General features: G+C 37.2%; 1 protein-coding gene across 1 annotated transcript; it reads left to right on the top strand.

The window, feature by feature from the left end:
- Positions 1 to 3,255: 3,255 nt before the first annotated feature.
- On the top strand, positions 3,256 to 20,049 carry Smp_207030 (gtpase activating protein-related; the record flags this gene model as incomplete). The annotated part of the gene is made up of 9 exons (XM_018797026.1): positions 3,256 to 3,341; positions 3,376 to 3,463; positions 3,501 to 3,610; positions 5,342 to 5,490; positions 6,393 to 6,569; positions 10,232 to 10,346; positions 11,846 to 12,087; positions 17,796 to 17,900; positions 18,744 to 20,049. 9 exons carry the CDS (start codon positions 3,256 to 3,258, stop codon positions 19,808 to 19,810), a joined length of 2,139 nt encoding a protein of 712 aa, XP_018652109.1. The 3' UTR covers positions 19,811 to 20,049.
- Between the last annotated feature and the right edge of the window lie 1,042 nt (positions 20,050 to 21,091).

Genomic DNA, 21,091 nt, shown 5'->3' with positions numbered 1-21,091 from the left:
GGGGCTAATAGTTTAGCTATTGACCATCCATTGCACTGTTTCAATTCCCGGATAGAATTCATTACCACTGCCAATCAATAACATTGCCCTGAATATTATGTGCGGAATCAAATAGTGCGTTACCACAATGCTCTCTTTATCATGCTTATGTAAAACTCGAAAAAAAATGTAAAATAACAGTTGATATCTCCATGCGGACTTGAATTATCTGCAAGGTGCTCTAAAGAATGCACATAAATTAAATGTTTAGGTGCGTATCACGATTCATATTTTTAAAGATTAGTTAAATCATCTGTAACAGAATCCATTAAACTGTTTTGCAATTTAGTACGCTATAAAATATAAATTGACATTTCTAAACATACAGGTAAAATATTTTTGAGAATCACCGGGCCTAAATTAAGCAGGACTTATCTAAAATCTGTTGCTTCCTACTGAGATGTAGTCTAAGGTACGACGTTTTCTGTGGAAGTCTGAAGGACTGCGTTTAGCACAACGCAAAATGGACTAGTTTGTCGATCGTTCAGTGAATGACCCATCGGCACACAATTATCACAGCCAACTTTCCCTTTGTGACCTATGTGTACGTGCGAAACGTCTGTTTGATTTATTATTTTGTCTAAAGTGGGAAACAATTTTACATAAACCGTGCATTCACAGGTAAATTTTTCTCGGGTTTAAGTTTATAATAGCCATACTTGTAACTTACAATGCGAACACATTACTAGCACCCTAACATTACTAGTATTCTTGTGGATTGTGATTACAATTTCTGTGAATATATGTCTTTTAAAACATTTACCATATTTCTAAATCCGATAGACTGTGTAGAAAAGTCGGTCTCCTTGGAGGAACAAAAGCTAACAGTAAATTGCATTGCGAGTACTTGTTTAGCAGAAATGTAGATCATTTGGTGCAAATTCTGAGACACTTCTCATCCAGGAATAAACTAAAGAGGTCTTACTGTCCTCCTATTGTAGATGACGAAGGAAACGTTTTGGCGCATTTCCTTTTAATTTGTACCGAATTTTCCGCAACAATGTCGTCTTTAATTTTTCTACTGTTTAGTTGGGGTTAGGTTTACTGGCGAAATGAATTTTCACAATAAATTAGTCTGTTTATTTGTAGAACAAAAATAAAAAATGAACGTACTTAAATATCCCAAGCAGTTTTAAAAATCAATTTTGTTAATCCGTCTCACTGATACCATTTGATACTTTTACTGTCATATCACGATGTAAGACCAAATACAAGAAATTTAAAACGGAAATTTGGTTAGCTATGCTTTACGTTTCATTAGCTTAATTTTTTAAATATTGAACAGGTCTTCTTCAGATCGAGTATGGCAATTATATTTCTTGCGAAACCTCTGCTGTTCCATTTTAACCCTCAGGAGTAAGAATAAAAACCTGTATATTCATAATTAACCGTTGATCTATTGGTGCTGTCGAATCTTGGTCTTCTTAGAGAAAGCATATTTTTGATCGTAAATATTTCCATCTTGAGATTTCAAATATTTTAATATTTTCTCTTCAGTTCCCCTCCTGACTCATAAGAAAAGGGTAAACATTTTCCAGTTTTTTTATCATTCGGTTATACTACGATGTCTCTCTGTCACTTTAGTTTCCACCCTTTTAGCCTCTTATATTAAACAAAGGTTCATTGTCTTAACTACCATACTTTTAATAATTCTTAATATATTTTTATCATAAAAGTGGGAATATTCTTTTGACAACTTGAACAACAATAGCAAAACATTATCTTCAGGTATTTCCGCCTGTAAATACTTTTTGTAAAGACATTTTAATATACGCTACATCTTCTTTTTCAAAGATTCCTTTTAATCCATTACTTAAACTTATTTCAAGGCTTTCTAGGGTTTCTCTAAGGCTTCGTCACTAGACGCTGTCGAAAGCTTCGCTTAAACCTGTAAATGAAACATCAAGAAGTTCAATCCTATCATTTATTGGAACCCAGTTTTATTTTAGAGTGAAGCGTGTCATTCTGTTCCATGATTAAAAAAACCATTTGGTTTCACGTGACAAGACTGTCGCTGATTGTATTTTGTATTACTTCGATAACTTTACTGATCTGACTGAATGAGTGATATTTATTCTTCTGTTATCTATGCTTAGCTTTATAATCTTGCTCTGTAAAGCCATTTAGTATTGATTCGAACCATGTGGATTTACTAATCTCCCTCATTCACTATCATAAACTGTTGCATCTTCGACCGGAAGAGATTGTTTTCACCTTTATAACGTTCACTTTCAATGCACGATACGAAGATACTGGCGTGGTGGTAAACGAGGTGTGTGAGTGCGGTTTTCGAACGCCTAAAATTTTACGTTAACGATATTTCCCAATATTTTCAATCTAGCTCTGACTATTTTTCGACTGCGAAGAATATGTCTTATTCATAACACTACTCTTTATACACGGATTGCATTTCTAATCAGTACTAATCACATTTCAATAACTTCAACTTCAGAAGAATTTTATACTGAATGCATGTGAAAAGATACACTAACCTTAACTAGTATCTTGCATCTATTCTTGACATTGCTCATCCGGTGTTCTCAACTTACCCAACCAATGCTTCAAGGGTATCTATAATCAGATACTATTTACCTACGAATATCCTCTAATTAAAGACCACGTTTTACAACCATAAAGTGGGACACAACGAACTACAACTAGGTATACTCGTCTTGTGGTTGGCAGAGAGACATGTTGCCCACACTACAGATGAAGTAAGTTAACAAAAGCCAACCGAACTTTCTGAATGCTCACCGTGATTTCACCAGACAATGACCTTTGAGGTGGAACCTTCAGGACAAGTAAAGTGGTATACCCACCCAAGTACTTCACTCCCTATCATTATTTCAGGGGTTGACACAAATCGGTCGTAATGCAACATTTTGCGTTTAGAAAGAGATAAGTTCATCTCAAACATTCTTTCATTATTGCTTAAGGTATTCAAAAGACTGTCTTTTGTCCAAGTATTTACTAAACAGAAATATATCTATGTATTTTAAGTTAACGAGTGAATTTCCTGGCTAGAGATCAATTCTTGGACAGCTAGTTGATGAAATAATGAGTCTGTCAACTTTTTATTTCTAAATTTATTCTCTTGTAGATGGTCACCCGAGTTTACTCCATACCATTTTGATTAGATGAGTCTACTTTTTTACTTTCAAGCTATCATAATACGCGTGAAATGGAAACCTGACGTAATATTATTAAATTTTCTTGATGTATTTGTCACCAGCTTTTTATCACTTTCATGACTTTGTAAAGGCTTCTCTTTCTCTTCTCGTAATCGATTCTGAAAACGATCTGTGTGACTATAAAAACGATTTTTTTTATTTTTAGCTTGTTCAGCATATTTGGTGAATACAGACTAATGAACGAAATGAGTTTAGGAAGAAGTTCTCGAGAAGTTGTATACATTAAAGCCAAAGTAAGATCAATACGTTTTCATGGCTTAAATCTTTCAGCTTAGCACAGAAAGTGGCACTGACCAATATAAGAAATTCGCAATCGATCCAAATATTACAGATTACAAAGTTCTTCTGGGTTTGCTGCGTAAATGCTTTGATATTAACTGGTAAACTATTTCTCTATTAGCAGACTTTTGAACATAGTCATTTAGTGGTATCTTATAATGTGAAAGATCTCATGAATAAACAAAGCAGATGATCACAAATTTTTGCCATTGACCTTCCCATTTAGTCATGGTGTTAAATCTAGCATCGACAGAATTAAGTCGATTTGGGGATTAAATAAGTTTGTGTCTAGAAGGAGGATTAATAGCAAGAAAGACTTCATGTGATGTAGATACATATCGGCTGAATTAACATAATATTTACCGCACATGTTTGGTCATGATTTCTAGGTGTCCTATTGATTCAACTATATTTGGGGTTGAACGGTCCTCAGACTAAAAAAATGACATATCGACAGTTTTTACTACAAGCCCTATTAAATAATTGCTAGGTAGAGTGCACAAAACAAATGTTTATTATTTATTTATTTATTTGAACACATAAATATTAGTACAAAGGGACAATGCATACATATGCGCTACACAAAAAATTGACATTTCATTTTAATTGTATGAGGGCCATGATACTTCCCGGATGCCCAGACCAAAGCAGGTAGTTTTCTTAGAGGATCACACCCGGAGCCTTCGACCTAAATGTCTGATCCACAAGGCAGTGGAGCAACGTAAGGAGATTCAGCCCCATGGTAGTTAGTGACCAACAATTGGTTCATACGCCTTTCGTTCCATCAGGATCGTGAAGCCCATGTGCACCATTGGTTTGGAATCAGGGTTTTCCAACTTCCCTAGGTGGACTTTCCGTGTCCACCAACCCAGTTAAAGAGCCGGATATTCGCTTTTTTCTTTTCAATTTCGTATGCAACACCCACACCACAAGGAGGTAGTGAGTAGGATATCTCTGGCAAAGGCTGTGTATGTGTGGCCGTGTGAAAGCATTTCGAGAGAGAGGACGGGCCCTTCCCACTCTCGGCCGAACCAGGGCATTTTGAGGAGACAGGTCCTCTCATATTTGTATCCAATGCTCAAAAATCGTATCCCTGATAATAAACGCTCCTTTTATTTACGATGTTTGCAATGGATTTCAAACACTTGTGTGGTTGATTTTAATCTGTCTTTTCGACTGAAAATACTTTATCGTCCTGTCAAAATAGTGTAAAATATGTGGTTGTGAAAGGAACTATTTCTTAAATAAGGTATGAAGCAAGTTCACAATTGTATTTAAAATTTTATTTAGCAAACATAAATGCCGATGTTGAGGTTATTTTTAATGTAAATAACTAAACACTTTTAAGATAAAAGAAAATCTAATGCTAAAATGCCCTTCAATACTTACGATATTCACGCTGTGCTTTTCAGCGCAATAACTGCAGAAATACTTTCCAACTAACTTTACATTTCATATTGCTATGCTACTGTGGAAAGTTTTTCGGAGGGAATTTGTCTTAGAAGCGAGCCTTCATCCTTTACCTCAGTTTCATTATCTCTATTTGCGAAACCACGTTAGTCATGGTATGACTTCCTCATTTGACATGGATTAGTTTATAAATGACGAAATCTGTCATTACTCTATGCATCCTGATTATTTAAAGTCAAGTGACTTAATATTTTTACTTCTACGTGTTAAATACAGTATACATCCAGTAAAGGAAATCCTTACATTGTATCTGGTCAATATTCCTTATTATTTGTATCTGTTGAAATGATTCACACACGTGTTTATCACACATTTAACAAACAACATAAAAGAAACTGTATTATTTGTTGGTCTGATTTCAGTGATTTTTCGGTTTGTTACTTGGCTATTGATGAATTCGGTGAGCAGTTTTATTTACCGTTACAATCCGACTGGGATCTGGATGCGTCGATAGTCACGTCATCTGATTCTACTTTACGACTTAAAATAACCCTGAAGCCTAAAGTTTCTGGTATGTTTTTTTTAAATTTTTTGTTTTTTAAATACATTTGCTTAGTGAATGATTTAAATACAGTAAAGTAGGATAATGTAAAACTTCTGGGAAAAGTTTCTTAGCGACTTGGTCACTTGGATTTTGATAGTTACCATGTAACAAGATCTCGTACTAAGATTGATCCTACACTTGTTGTGTAGATTCTACATCTCATCCTATCTATACAACAGTAAGCAGAACAGGTTTTGAATCTTCCATCAGTCGGTTAAAATATCTTCACAACCTCTGTGATCTGCAGTCCCATTTGGATTATGAAAGCCAAAGGCAAGTGCATTCTCATCAAGTACACTGTATTAATCACTCCAAATATATACTGTATTTATTGTTTTCTAAATGATTTGCTTATTACAGTTTTGCGAAAAATTACTAGGAAAATATGGTTATAAGTCATTTTAAATTAGAGTCGAACGGATTAACTCATATTATACATTAATCATCATTTCGACCATTCTTCTGATTAATACTCTTACTTACAATCCGATCCCAGTATTAAATTGTCGTTTGTAATCCAGATTTTCAGTAAAATCACCATCTTTCATTTGACAGTTCTGATTTATCTTATTTCAGAACTGTTAGCAAGGTACATATCGTTTCAAGTGGAACTAGAAGTTCCCATTTTCAACTTTCCCAATGTTTCTATTCTTATCATGTTCAATATTTAAATAGTGTTCAGGGTTAAAAACCTATTTTGTTCGAATTATCGGTATCTATAATTAAATAAGAGCTAGTTAATTTACGGACTATAATTTTTTTAGGTCGAAAATAAAAATAAATGTTCTTCACAGTTTAGGGGTTAATCATATGTTTTACTTTTGAATAGTTCACTTCATTCTATACATCATCTCTCTATTCCAAATTAGATCTTCAAGACTGGGATATTATTATTCCAAGTGGTGTTCAGTCTATCTCCAGAAGAAGAAAGTCACAAAATGATACAAAAAATGATCTAACATTCAATGATTTTAAAGGACCATCACTTTTTTCACAAATTACTCAACGATTTGAAAAAACTGTTGCAAATGTGCGCAAGGCTATAGGTAAGATTTAATTCACCCGTTTATACACTTCTTTTATAGGGTAAAAAACAAGGTTAACTATATGATAAAAATTTTCTGTAGCCTAAATCTCGATTAAATTAATATCTAATGTCCAGTACTAGATTGTTTAATACTTCTTGTAACTTAAATTGATGAGGATGTCTTAACTAGTAAAGGAAAGTCTTCCATAGGAACGTATTAGGAAGTAACTCAATCTGAATATAAACGTAGTCTTGATTTAAACTTGTTTTATTCCGGTAATTTGTTTCAAGCCAAATTCTAAATCAATACGTGATAACTGTTAGAAAACCGTAGTTCTCGGGCTTGCCTATCGTGATGACGCAACCGAGCTATACTGGCTGGAACATATGTTCCTGTAGGTTCTAATATGCTAGGCAGGTCAATTGGAGAACTGTAAGACTAAAACCAGCAACTCAGGGTCTGAGGGCGAAGTCGTACTGCTGATTGTAGAGGGGCGTGACAGAAGTAAGGTGTTTCCCTCGGAAAACAAACATCTTCAGCAATGCTGCCTTCTCACAAGAAAGGAAGGAGTTAGGAAAAGTCGACCCTAAAAATGTCACACCTCATCTTACCTCACGGATTTCCGTCTCCGGCGGTAAGGCCTTTTTAAAAACGGAGCTAACACGTTAAAAGCTCTCTACAAAAAGGCCTTGCGTGACTGGCCTCAAGCAGTTGTCCCTTGGGTTCTGTGGTTACACTTTTAGATCATTTAGATCAACACTAATCCAACTTCCTTTTCACGTTCCTCAAGAAATACCCTTCCACCGTGTGGGCAGCCGGGAAGTGACGTCAGCCCTCATACCCGTAACAGCACACGAGACCAAGTTGGTCACTTTCAAATCCTTCCTACACCTAATAACACTCTTATCTCCACGAGTAACCCTTCTCACGTTCCTTTATCACCTCGCACCTCTAATGCAAACCGTCCGAGTACGCGGAACGTTATTCCTGGTCTCCTGAAACCACTCTCTAAACTACATGTAGGAGCTTTTAACGTCCGAACACTGCCAAATAGGACAACAGGTTTCCTTAGCTAGGACTTTAGAATCTCGCGCCATCGATTTATGCTGTGTCTCCGAAACGCGCATACAAAGTCCGAGTAGCGTCATTCATTTGACCTCACCATGTCATAATAAAGAACCAACTCGATTCACACTTCGTGTATCTGGAAGCCCTGATGCTGCTTCCCGTGGCCTCGCTGGCGTAGGTATAGCATTGAGTCCTAGAGCAGAACTGGCTCTTTTAGACTGGATCCCAGTAGACAGTCATCTGTGTGCTGTCCGACTAAACGGAGCAGTAAGGACCCGGAAAGATAGGGACACTCGTCGTTATCTCTTCGCCGTCTTTGCCTACTCTCCCACTGACTGCAGCTCAGACGATATAAAAGATGAGTTTTACAGAAAGTTTTCTGACCTTCTCCGAAAAGCTAGGCGTTCTGACGTAGTAATAGTTGACTGGTGACTTTAATGCTCAAGGGAAAAACACCTGGGTGGATCTTACGGTGTCATGGCGAAAAGAACAGATAATGGCGACTGTCTGTTGCAGTTATGCCCAGATAACCACCTGTTTCTTGCAAATACTAACTTTAAGCATAAGGAAAAACATCTTTTGATATGGCAATCCTCGAATTCGTCCCAACGTTGGACCAGAATAGATCACATCGCTATCAGCCACATATGGAGAGGCTCGACAGAAGACTGTCGCTCATTCTGGAGCACATGCTTAGATTCAGATCATGCTGTAGTGCAAGCGGATATTTGTCTGCGTCTTACTGGACGTAGGAGAGACACTGCAAGGAAACTTCTTAGGGTTCTACTTAATGATAGCCAAGCTAAGAATATATTTCAGGAACAGCTAGAAAAACAGTTAGGCAGCCATATAAGTTGTGCCCACCCCGAGGCAGCGTGGAATGACATCCGAAAAGCTGCGGAAACAACAGTGATATCTACTAGTACGGTAAACTATAAGGTTAGGGAAAAATATTGAATCTCAGCAGCATCTACCTCACTGATAGATGCTCGAAAACTCATCCCATCTGGTTCTGAACATGATGAAGAACGGAGTCAGCTTAAGCGCAGGCTAATAAGAAGCCTACGCAATAATCGTGAACAGTGATGGGTAGCGAAAGCAAGAGAGATGGAAAAGGCAGTGGCAATAGGTCACAGCAGACAACTATTCAGACTTATTAAAAAGAAACCGGTATTAGGAACCCAACTGTCAGCGAAACTATCTCGGAAAAAGATGGACATATCATTCATTCTCAATCCAGGAGATTGGATCGATGGACAGAACACTTTAGAGATCAGTTCAACTGGCCTTCAGCCACATTTCAGTTACCCACGATCCCCAGTCGTCCTGAATGGCAAATTGATGTAAGTCCTCCAACTCTTACGAGGTTGAAAAAGCTATAGGAAATCTGAAGCGAGGGAGAGCCGCAGGCCCTGACAGGTTTACCCCTGAGATTTTTAAGGATGATGGTCCAGTACTAGCAGCGAGATTGACTGAGGTCTTAGGTAGAATCTGGGAACTGGACGTAATTCCATCTGACTGGTCCCAATCACTGATTATGTCAGTCTATAAGAAAGGACAAAAGTCCTCCTGTGACAATCACAGAGGAATCAGTTTGACTAATATAGTGTCTAAAATATTAGCTTCAATAATACTTTGACGCCTAACCACAGGACAGGTTTACTGTGCAGTGAAACATGGCGAGTAAGAGTAGAGGATATTCGTAGGCTACTAGTAGTGAAACTTCATCATTTGAGATGGCTGGGACACGTGTTACGTATGCCCAACCACTGACTGCCCCGACGTGCGATGTTTTATGGTGTAGTATTAGTTGGAAGAAAGCTAGGGGTGGCCAGACTAAAACGTAGCACAAATCCATGAAGTCACTGACAATTGAACTGATCCATGTTGGTAGGTGTAGACTACCTGATTGGGATTCGCGAGATGATAGAAATCGATGGTTAAAGACCTTGAGTGACATGGCTCAAAATCGTTTGCAATTGCGGAGGTGCATCCACTCTTTGTGTTCTCCGAAATTCCAATCTTCTGAATTCTTCATGTCGCTTTCTTCTCTTTCCAAATTTATTTCACTGGATTATACTCCTTGAATAACATCTTCAAACCCTAATTTTTCGGAATACTGCTTATACTCTTACTATCTCTACCACTATGAGATTTTAATCGACAACTGCATCTCTGTGCTAATGTGGTATGGCAACTCGAACTGATGTACGTAGGTACAAAGTTCTACGTTGTTGCTAAATGATTGACTGTTAGAAAAATTCGTACTGAAAAGTGATGTAATTCAAAGAATACGTAGCAATCAAGGGCTTCTGTATTTTTACTTCATTGATGATGTTCATTGTAATTTGAGACATTAATCTCGATTTAATTTCCCGTTTGCCTCGATAAAATAGCGTAGTTATTCTCAAATAGCGTCGTTCAAACAGAATTGTGATACAGTGGATTATCCATTTGACTTCCTAACACTGAATCACATCTTTAAATTTCGATCCCACTTGTAGTAGTTTAGGTAATCGGATGGTATCACTAACCTCACAAATTAGTTGTATATTAGAGCCTTATGTGTAAATTAACAACGTTACTTTTCTACACTGTTATTACTGTTTCAGGAATTGTAATGGATGGAGATGATATGTTTCACACTATCCATCCTCCGATATCAGATACACAAATGAGATTATACATGGATGATAATGGACGCATTATATATCTAAATCAATTCTAGTAAGTACTACATATTACATTCAGTTTTAATGTATTGTTGATTTATCAAACTAAATTGGGTTTAAATACAGCAGTTTTACAATTTCCTAAGGATAAGCCTTAGTTTAACAAAGGTTAATGGACTCTTTTCAATAACTTCTTCAAACGGTTAGGAAAAGCCCTTCCAACATATTACAGAACCTGTTTTCTCTACATTTCAGGAAAAAAATGTAATTTATTTATGTTATTTCCTGAGTGTTACACGATATAATTCTCCAAAATTAATTTCACTGTAATATAAATTGTTCACTGAATAAGGATGTATTTACTTCATTCTAAGCCACTTGTTTTATGCCTAGGATATAGCGGCTTGATTGCCCAAACTGAATTAGGCGGAGCAGAGTTCAAACTGACAACTTACTTATTAGAAGTCAGATTGCTTTAACTCATTTCAGCATAGAGTCTTAACAATCTTAATTTCACTAAACTACTTAAACAAACGTTATCAATGAAGCACTTAACTGGTTTTTAACGATTCTATAAAATAATGCAGACTATATTGTTTCACTTAAGATTTAATGTCCTGTACAAAATTTTGACAACTCATTTCTACAATTTGTTATCATTTTTAAATTCAGCTTCTCTGGTAGTTGAGGTTGATTTACTCTTTAAAATAAGTAAAACTTAACATTTATGTCGTCGAGGTGTTTTGTAGATATGTGGCTCAATATTCTGTTTCCAACTTCTGATTCATAAGATTAAGACCAACGTTGATTTCGGCTTGTAGGTTATGTTTTTAAAGTTGTTTTACTTAACCGTCTTAGCCTTTCCGGGCGAGGCTATAATCTATGGACGAACCAATCAGGTATAAGATAACAGGTCTCGGATTTCGGCACGAACTTCACTCATCGTTTTGTCATTATAGCTGATGTCAGTTCGGGATGAAAACCTTAAATATAATTTCTAACCTTAACCATCAACTGTAAATCATAATTCAAATTCCTCACACATGTTTATAACCCTCGTTTGGTTGTATTTATTAGGTGGACACTCTCAAAGTCAGTCTTGAGTCGCTTAAAGGTCGTCCATAAATTATAGTCTCACCCCTTTCTGGACAGTATCAGCACAAAATTGGAAAAACGGATGGTCCTATGGAGATTTCCGGGATGTAGATACCAGTCTAGTCTGTTGATTTTGAATGTAATTTGGTGTTATTTCCATCTATAATCGTGTGGTTATTGCTATCCTACACATGTTTCAAGTAGCTGCTTTCCTAACGTAATCCTTGACCTTGTTACTTTCTCATTAACTACTACCGTAACAATAATATTCGTGATTCTACAGGTTAATTGAATAGTTCAAAGTGTCTGTGATATTTTGCGGTAACTCTTTAATTATGATTACTGGTCCTGTCTCATAAAATGAAATAGTTAAGTACAGAGTTTATAAAATAACCTATACATTCTCTGATTATAAGTACAATATGTATAGTATGTCAAGTAAATTATTTTTTTTCTCAGCCTAGATGTTTATCTAAATGGTCTAGAGCACAGTTTACGTAAGGTTGGCTGGCGTATATTATTATCAGTTTGTCCAGCGGACACAACCGGTCAAGAACGTTTTCACTTACTGGATATCAAAGCCCAACAGTATGCTACTCTTAAGGAAAATTGGAAAAAGTTGTACGTAATGGGTTTAATGTCCGAACATCAACTATCTACATTAGCTTCAATAAGCATAGATGTTGTTCGTACAGACTGGAGTAAGCTTTTTTTCGTATATACTTTTTTCAGGATTCTTACTTGGTGATTTAATTTCTTTAATCAAATTTTAAATTGTCTTTACAGTAATTTTATCCTATAAATTATTGAGAGAACTTATTTCTACCAGTTGACGAGTGTGATTATCTCTCTAAGAACGCTTTACTGTTTCCGTAAATATCTTAATGTTATCTAAAGATTTTCGTTACAATTTATTATATACGAGTAAATTTAGTTTAATTAAGTTTAAAAAAGCAATACAGAGAAAAATATGATAAATTGAAATTAAACCATCCTAAAATAGTAGTCAATCGAATTGACCTATACTACTCAAAAAATCTATAATTGTATTTAGCTAAAGTAGTATTTCCTTTTTTGAAAAATAAATTTCCGTATTTTTGTCTTATATTACAAATTTGTAAGTTCATGAGTTTTTTCTAATGTATCCAATACTTGCTTCGGCTCAGCTGAAGATTGACACGTTCTCAAAAAACTGAATTTTCCCACTGTTGAAGAGTTATGACTTTAATGATTAATTTAACTTCATTACCTACAATTTTGAACCTATGTGCTGCTAATACTATTATATCAATGATTCTGAGAGGTGTGGCTATTTTTCTGAAGGTATATAAGTGTGAGCGACAAAATTACGTATAATAGGTTTTAAAATCGCTGCGTATCAGGCCCCTTGTTCAGTATAAATAGGATTCACCCGTCAGCAGGGATTATTTTGCTCCCTTTCTTTTCGTATGCAGCTCATGAAATGTAAAGGTAAGAGTGAGGTACATACCCCTAAATAAATTATCAAGCTAAAGATTGAAAGTAATTATCTTTTAAAATGGAGATTTTATCAAAATCCTTTAATTTTGAAGTTAGTTTATATCACTGAGAATTACTGGGGAGCTAGTACGTCCTAACTTGGGACTTATCAGTTAGCAATGAGACACACACAACCCCACATAGTACAAGATCCTGAGCTTTCAAATAAAGTTAGTTCTAGTTATTTTCTAAATATTACGTTGCATCCCGACCGTTGCTGCTACCTTGACGTGGTGGCCGGGCTTGCCTATCGTGATGAGTCATTCGAGCTATACTGGCTGGAACAATCGTTCCTCAAGGTCCTACCATGCCAGGCAGGTCGTTTGAAGAGCGGTGAGACTAAAAGCAGCAAACCCAAGGTCCGAAGGCGAAGTCGTACTGCTGACTGTACAGAGTTGTGACAGCAGCAAGGTGTTTCCTTCAGACAACCAGCATGACAGCGATGCTGCCTTTCCACAAGGAGGGGCGGGGTTAGAAAAGGTCAACCCTAAAAATGCACACCTCGCCTTATCCCACGGATATCCGTCTCCGGCGGTAAGGTCCTTTGAAGAACGGAGCTAACATAAAAACTACCCACAAAAAGGTCGTGTGTGACCGACCTCAAGCAGTTGTCCCTTGGGCACTGCAGTCACACCCTCAGGTCATTAAGACCACTTCTAACCTAATTTCCTTTTCAGGTGCCTCTAGAAGAACCCTTCCACGGTATGGGCAACCGGGAAGTGATAACTGCCCTCATACCTCTAACAGCACTCAAGACCACTGTATTCATAATCAATCTCCTTCTTCAATTCCTACTATTCCTTCTACCTTGACTTTCAACACTAAACTTCCTCTTTCGGTTTCCTCCTCAAATGTCACCATGGCCAACAATTCTAGTGCGCGAAACGCTGTCCTAGGTCTACTAAAACCTCGCTCCAAACTACACATTGGAGCCTTCAACGTACGTACCCTAAGTCAAATCGGTCAACAGGCTTCCTTAGCTAAAACCCTAGAATCTCGTCCCATTGATGTATGCTGTGTCTCCGAAACATGCATACAGGATCCTAGTGTGGTCATTCACTTGACCTCACCTCGCCAAAATGGAGAGCCAACGAAATACACCCTCCGTGTATCTGGCGACCCGTTGGCTAGTTTTCGCGGGCTTGCAGGTGTAGGCATAGCACTAAGTACAAGGGCAGAACAGGCACTACTAGAATGGATCCCCGTTAACAGTCGCCTGTGTGCTGTCCGGCTAAATGGCTCCGTAAGAACTCGGAAGGATAGGGACACACGTCGTTGCCTTTTCGTCGTTTCTGCCTACGCTCCCACTGACTGCAACCCTGATGAAGTGAAAGATGACTTTTACAGAAAGCTCTCTGAGCTTCTTCAGAAAGCTAAGTGCTCAGACATAGTAGTCGTAGCGGATGACTTTAATGCCCAGGTAGGCAGCCTAAATCAAACAGAAAGACATTTAGGTGGGTGTTTTAGTATTCCGGCTCAACGAACCGATAATGGTGATCGTCTGTTGCAACTATGCTCAGACAATCGTTTATTTTTAGTAAGCACTAATTTTAAGCATAAGGAGAGACATCGTCTAACATGGCGACCACCTTCACCAAACCAACAATGGACTCAAATAGACCATATTGTCATCAGTCATCGTTGGAGAGGGTCAATAGAAGATTGTCGCTCGTATGGGAATACTTGTTTAGACTCTGATCACGCTTTAATACGAGCGCGCATTTGCCTGCGCCTCAATGGACGCAGGAAAAGTACACTAAGAAGACCCATTAGGATTGAACTGGAGGACGAGAAAGCCAAATGCGAATTCCAGAAACAACTGAGTTCACATCTAGGCAGTTCTGTAAACGAGACTGACCCAGATGCTGCTTGGAAAGACACACGAACAGCTGTGGAAACAGCAGTAACATCTATTAGTTATTTAAACCATAGGGCTCCAAAAAACCAGTGGATTTCTTCTAAGTCTATTTCACTGATGGATTCGCGTAAACTCATCCCATCAGGCTCTGAACACGACGAAGAGTGTAAACAAATTAGATCTAGGTTAACTAAAAGTCTAAGGAACGATCGTGAGCAGTGGTGGGCAACGAAAGCAAAAGAGATGGAAAAGGCAGCGGCTGTAGGCAACACCAGGCAACTCTTCAGACTAATAAAAGAAACCAGGATTAAGAAGTCAAGTGTAAGTGAGACAATCTCGGAAAAATATGGAACCCTTATCTGCTCTCAACTCAAACGTTTAGAACGATAGGCGGAACACTTTAAGGAGCAGTTTAGCTGGCCTTTAGCTACTGCACAACTACCCACTATTCCCAGAAAACCTGAATGGAACATTGAAGTAGGCCCCGCGACCCTACTTGAAGTTCAAAAGGCTATAACTAATCTGAAACGAGGAAGAGCAGCTGGTCCAGATGGATTGGCTCCAGAGGTCTTTAAATATGGTGGTCCAATTTTAGCGATTAGGTTGACTAATATTCTGGCTAAAATCTGGGAGACGGACGTAATCCCATCTGACTGGTCACAATCTCTGATTGTCCCAGTATATAAGAAGGGGCCAAAATCATCCTGTGATAACCATAGAGGGATTAGTCTGACTAACATAGCATCTAAAATACTAGCCTCAATAATTATCGGGCGCCTAACTAAGACTCGTGAACTGCGAACACGAGAAAATCAGGCTGGCTTCAGACCTGGTCGTGGCTGTATCGACCACATATTCACCATTCGTCAAGTTTTAGAGCACAGACATGCTTATCGGCGTCCGACAATGATAGTTTTTCTTGACTTGAAAGCAGCATTTGACTCTGTAGACCGAGAGGTTCTGTGGCAGTGTCTGTCATTAAAAGGTGTACCTGAGAAGTACATAAACCTTGTGAAGGCTCTTTACTCGAACACTACCAGTCGAGTAAGAGCTTATGGCGAACTGTCATATGATTTTACAACCTCAAGTGGTGTCCGTCAAGGCTGTCCACTATCCTCATTTTTGTTTAACTTCATTATAGACCTGTTGCTGGAAATAACACTCTCGTCGACTGAATTTTCAGGAATTGATCTTCTACCAGGAGGTTCACTTATCGACTTAGAATACGCAGATGACATAGTCTTTTTTGGTGAAGACGCTGGCAAAATGCAGAGTCTTCTGTTAGAACTGAGTAATAATGCCAGGATGTTTGGGATGCGTTTCTCCCCATCCAAATGTAAATTGTTACTCCAAGACTGGCCTGCGTCAACACCTGAACTAAGGATAGGGAGTGAAGTAGTCGAACGCGTGGACAACTTCACTTATCTTGGAAGTCTGATCAGCCCTAATGGGTTGGTGTCTGACGAAATCTCAGCACGGATTCAAAAAGCTCGTTTGGCATTTGCCAACCTACGTCACCTATGGCGAAGACGAGATATCCGTCTATCAATTAAGGGACGAGTATACTACGCAGCAGTTCGCTCTGTTCTACTTCACGGCTGCGAAACATGGCCATTAAGAGTAGAAGATACTCGCAAGTTGCTAGTATTTGACCACAGATGTCTTAGAAATATTGCTCGCATCTTCTGGGATCACCGGGTAAGTAATAGTGAGGTTCGACGCAGGGTATTAGGGAATGATGGTAAATCAGTTGATGAGGCTATGAATCTTCATCGACTGAGATGGTTAGGCCACGTGTTACGTATGCCTGACCACCGATTACCACGACGCGCAATGTTGACTAGTGTAGGGGATGGTTGGAAGAGAGTTAGGGGCGGCCAAACCAAAACATGGCATCAGTGCTTGAAGCCACTAACTTCTAGTCTGAGCCATGTTGGCAGATACAGACTACTTGGTTGGGGTCCGCGTGACTATCGTAACCAATGGTTGGAGACTCTGTGTGACATGGCTCAGAATCGATCACAATGGCGTAGGTGTATACACTCTTTATCTTGCCTTAAACCTTGAGATTAAAATTGCTTCATAACTTTTTTCCTCCCTATATTATATCCTTATATACAATCTTTCTTTATATACTACCACCACTAAATTAATTACTTCTATGAATCCGGTGTTCATCTTGTTGTGCTAATGAGGTATGGCAACTTGGACCGATGCATATATGTGCCTGGTCCTACGTTGTAGCTGACTGACTGACTTACGTTGAATACACTAACCAATCGTTAACGATCCAATTATGGTCAGTGCATCTTACATTTAGTTCAAGAATAATCCGGTTGAATGGTAAATAAGTACTCGAAGGAAATGTAGAGTTTGCTATTTAATTATCCTGTCTTGTCCTCTTAACCTTCATCTGTTACCTACGCTTGTATCAGATCGTTGTCTAAGCTTAAAGTATGTTATGACTACGGTAAACGTTTATAGGCTGCTAGATGGTTGAAGGTAATCTGTAAGAAGCTCTAAACTTAGATTTGATACTAGTTGGTAGTCGTTTGAAATTTTTTATCTACACTCTTGAGAGGGCTGATGATGTTTGTAGAACTTGAGTTCACTTAACTCATTATCGCAGTCAGTAGGCTATTTGAATCTTGACTCAAGAAGTACTGGGCTTCCAACAATAGTTAATCAGCTAGTAACAGTCGATTTCTGACGAGTGTTATCCAACAACAGATCGTGATCATTGAAATGCCTCTAATCATCTGACATTAATTAACTTTTATTGTGGTGTCGATTCACCCAAACTAACAAACATACTGCAATTTGGTTGGTTGAATTCAATCATTACTAAGGGTTATAAAGTGTGATATTTGGTTATGACTAAGCATTCAGTTAATATCTTTTTGAGAGGAAAAAATTACTATATATATTTACCCAAATAATTATCATAATATGTTTCATTGTCTTCATTATTTGTTTCTGTTATCGTCCTACGTTTCTTGATCAGTATTTTCTTTCATTCTGCACCTATTATAGAAGAAGACTATTATCGTTCTGTTGGCAACCATCATCGAGTGTGTCAATTGTTCGATATTCTAGCCACTTATTGTATACACCACCCAAATATTGGATATTGTCAAGGTCAGTTGGTCAGCTACGTCTTCTTAATTTACGTATTATTAACATTCATTAGTAAAAATATTATTATTAATATTATTATCGACTGAATGCGTTTATTGGAAATCATAAGTTGCTGGATATTTTTTTCTGGGACGCCTCAAATTTATATACTCATAAAAAGCAAATGAACATCCACTCGGTTAAATATTCTAATCCTGCCTTATCTACTTTGATTCTAGTTACTGAATAGTTTGTGTGGCTGTTTCAAAAAATAGTCACAAACTCATGTACTCTGTGTGCTTGGTCACAATATTCACAACTTCCTGGTAGTCAGTACACACTAATGTTAATTATCCTGTTTGATAATACTTTTACTATCTCCTAACTGATAATTAGTCCGATAGCTCCGATATATAATTTTGGGAATATTTATCAAAACCATCCAGATATCTCAAAACCAGACAAATTTTGACTAGTGTTACATTATCGAAATCTATTGAAATTATTCAAGTATTATATTCAGATATAAAAGATATTGAACCTGATTCAATTGCGTGAAAGTGATATGGAAAGCCAATCAGAAGTAGTATTTATGCATTTTGTTCAATACACTTTCTCGCCCATTTTTGTGTTGTCGCTTAAGTAGTCTATTTCTTAGAAAAAACGATTGTGTTCTGCTACTATCTACTCCTTGTTGAGTACTTTTGTAAATGTAACTGATCACTGAACGATATTAGTCTGTGTTTATTTATTTACTTACTAATGACTAGCTACAGATGCCATCGCTAAAAAAATTCGCCTTTTAAGTCAATGTATGTTTTTCCTTGTTAGCTGTCAATCACCAATGTTTTCTTATTATTGTAGGTATGTCAGATTTGGCCAGCCCATTATTAGTTGTTCAAAGTGATGAAGCACTAGCATATCTCTCGTTTTGTGCTTTAATGCAACGTGTTAAATTCAAATTTGGTGATACGCAGCAATCTATATTAATTAACAATATGCAAGATTTACACGATCTTCTAACGTATACAGATAGTGAATTAGCACAATTTTTCCGTGCACATAATTTAGCTAATATGTATTTTACTCAACGTTGGTTTGTCTTAGAATTAAAACGTGAATTTAACTTTGATGAGTCTTTACGTATGTTTGAATCACAATGGGCTGCTTTATGTCTTGTAAAAAATAATAGTTTAATTGAAATTGAAACTTGCAATTCTAAATCTGAAGGTTATCTTGTTTTAACTGATGGTACAAGTAATTTGTACATGCCGAATACCTCATTCACATCAACAAATTCTCTTAATTGGCACCATTACACGGCAAGAGATGTTAGCCTAATCAATTCTTTAATAGGTTCAAATTATGTTGTTGACTTGAAAAAAAAAGGATTCACTACTGTGTCTAACCCAGACACGATTAAAAAAGACCATCCATCTTCTTCCCCCTCTCCGTTTATCACTTCTGATGCCCACTTCTCATGTGAATTATCTAATCAAGATTTTAATTCCGGAAATCCACAACAAACCTCATCTGAGACGTTAATTACAGAAACTCAATTTGAAATTATCTCCAATGAATCACTATTGGATTTTACCAACTCTATAAAAAATCAATCTTTACATTTGACATCAACTAAACGATTATCTTCATTTTCTATTGAAAATGAACCTATTCATATTAAAACCAATGTAACACATTTACCACCACCGAATCAATTCGGTCAAGGTAATCCATTTCTCTTGTTTCTTAGTTTATCATTAATCTTAGAATATAAAGAGGTAATTATGCTAGAAATTAAAGAACCTGGGGATATTATACAATTTTATCAACAACAATCTGGTAAACATAATTCTTCCAGAATATTGTATCGTGCGAAAAAGTTATTTAACAAATACTTAGAAGAAAATAATTTCCAGTTTTTTAGTTAAACCTTATATACTAATAACTGTACAGTCGTAGAAAAAGCCCAACTAACACACATTAACCCACTCAACTATACATGACATTACTGTATTTTCATTTTGTATTATTGTTTTCTTCTCTTTTAAATATTTGTTTGTTTTTTTATTAACTTTGTATTGTTATTATTACTACTTTTGTTAATTAACCAGCATTACTTCGAAACAGATCTTAAAGTACAGCAACAACAACAGCAACCTATTTTCACTGTGATAATCAACATATCTATTTCCCTTGCAGATTTTGAAATAAAAATATTTTCGTATTTTTGTTGTGTATTATCTTACTTTCCATATTGAGAATCAGTGTTAACAAAAATGTGTGTTTGGTTGGTGATAATCAAATCTCAAAATATTGATAAAAAAATTTCCAAGGAAATATTTTTATGCAGAAAACTAAAACTTCATTTCTTGGCCATTTACCGGTTGGAATATATTTCAAGGAATGTAGCTGTGATCGTGCAATTGTATGCGTATCAGCGTTACTTGTCCTAGTGTAATCCGTTTGTAAAAAATAACAACTGTTTGTTGGTTATATCACATTAATACTTGATCTAGTTCATCATAGTCAAATGTTTATTAATTACTTCAAAATATCATTGAAATCATGAACGGATCAACGTTAGACTACCATTGAAAACCTGGGAGCAGTGGACAGCCGTTTCGTCCTAGTAAGATACTCCTCAGCAGGAAAATGGTTAAGGTTAAACATTAACACTGTTGGATGTCGGCTTAGTGGACTAGAGGCTAAGCGTTCGCGTGTGAGGCTGGAGATCCGAGTCTCGAGTGCGGGATCGTGGATACATACTGTTGACGTATCCTACACTAGGACGAAACGGTCGTCCAGTGCTTCCAGGTTTTCAATGGTGGTCCAACATTGATCGTTTCATCACTTCAATGAAACTCAACAATCTCCACAACCCCATACTTCATAAGTGTCATATCAGTTGTTCGCTGATGATGGCAGTTAACTAAAACAAATAAATATCCAGGGACGTTGTTCAGCTCGAATGTACATTAAACAAATTGAGTCTTCTACAATTTATTATTTATTTGAACACATAAATATTGGTACAAGGATGCACCAAATAGATATGCGCCACACTAATTGTGTGAGGGCCATGATATTTCTCGGGTGCCCAGACCAAAGCAGGTGGTTTTATTAGGGGGCCACAGTTGGAGTCTTCGACCTAAATGTCTGATCCACAAGGCAGTGGAGCAACGTAAGGAGATTCAGTCCCATGGTAGCTG

The sequence above is a fragment of the Schistosoma mansoni genome, chromosome 4, assembly GCF_000237925.1.
Source record: "Schistosoma mansoni strain Puerto Rico chromosome 4, complete genome".
NCBI classification, from domain to species: Eukaryota; Metazoa; Platyhelminthes; class Trematoda; order Strigeidida; family Schistosomatidae; genus Schistosoma; species Schistosoma mansoni.
The sequence above is the reverse complement of the archived record's forward strand: the minus strand, read 5'-3'. Positions and strand labels throughout refer to the sequence as shown.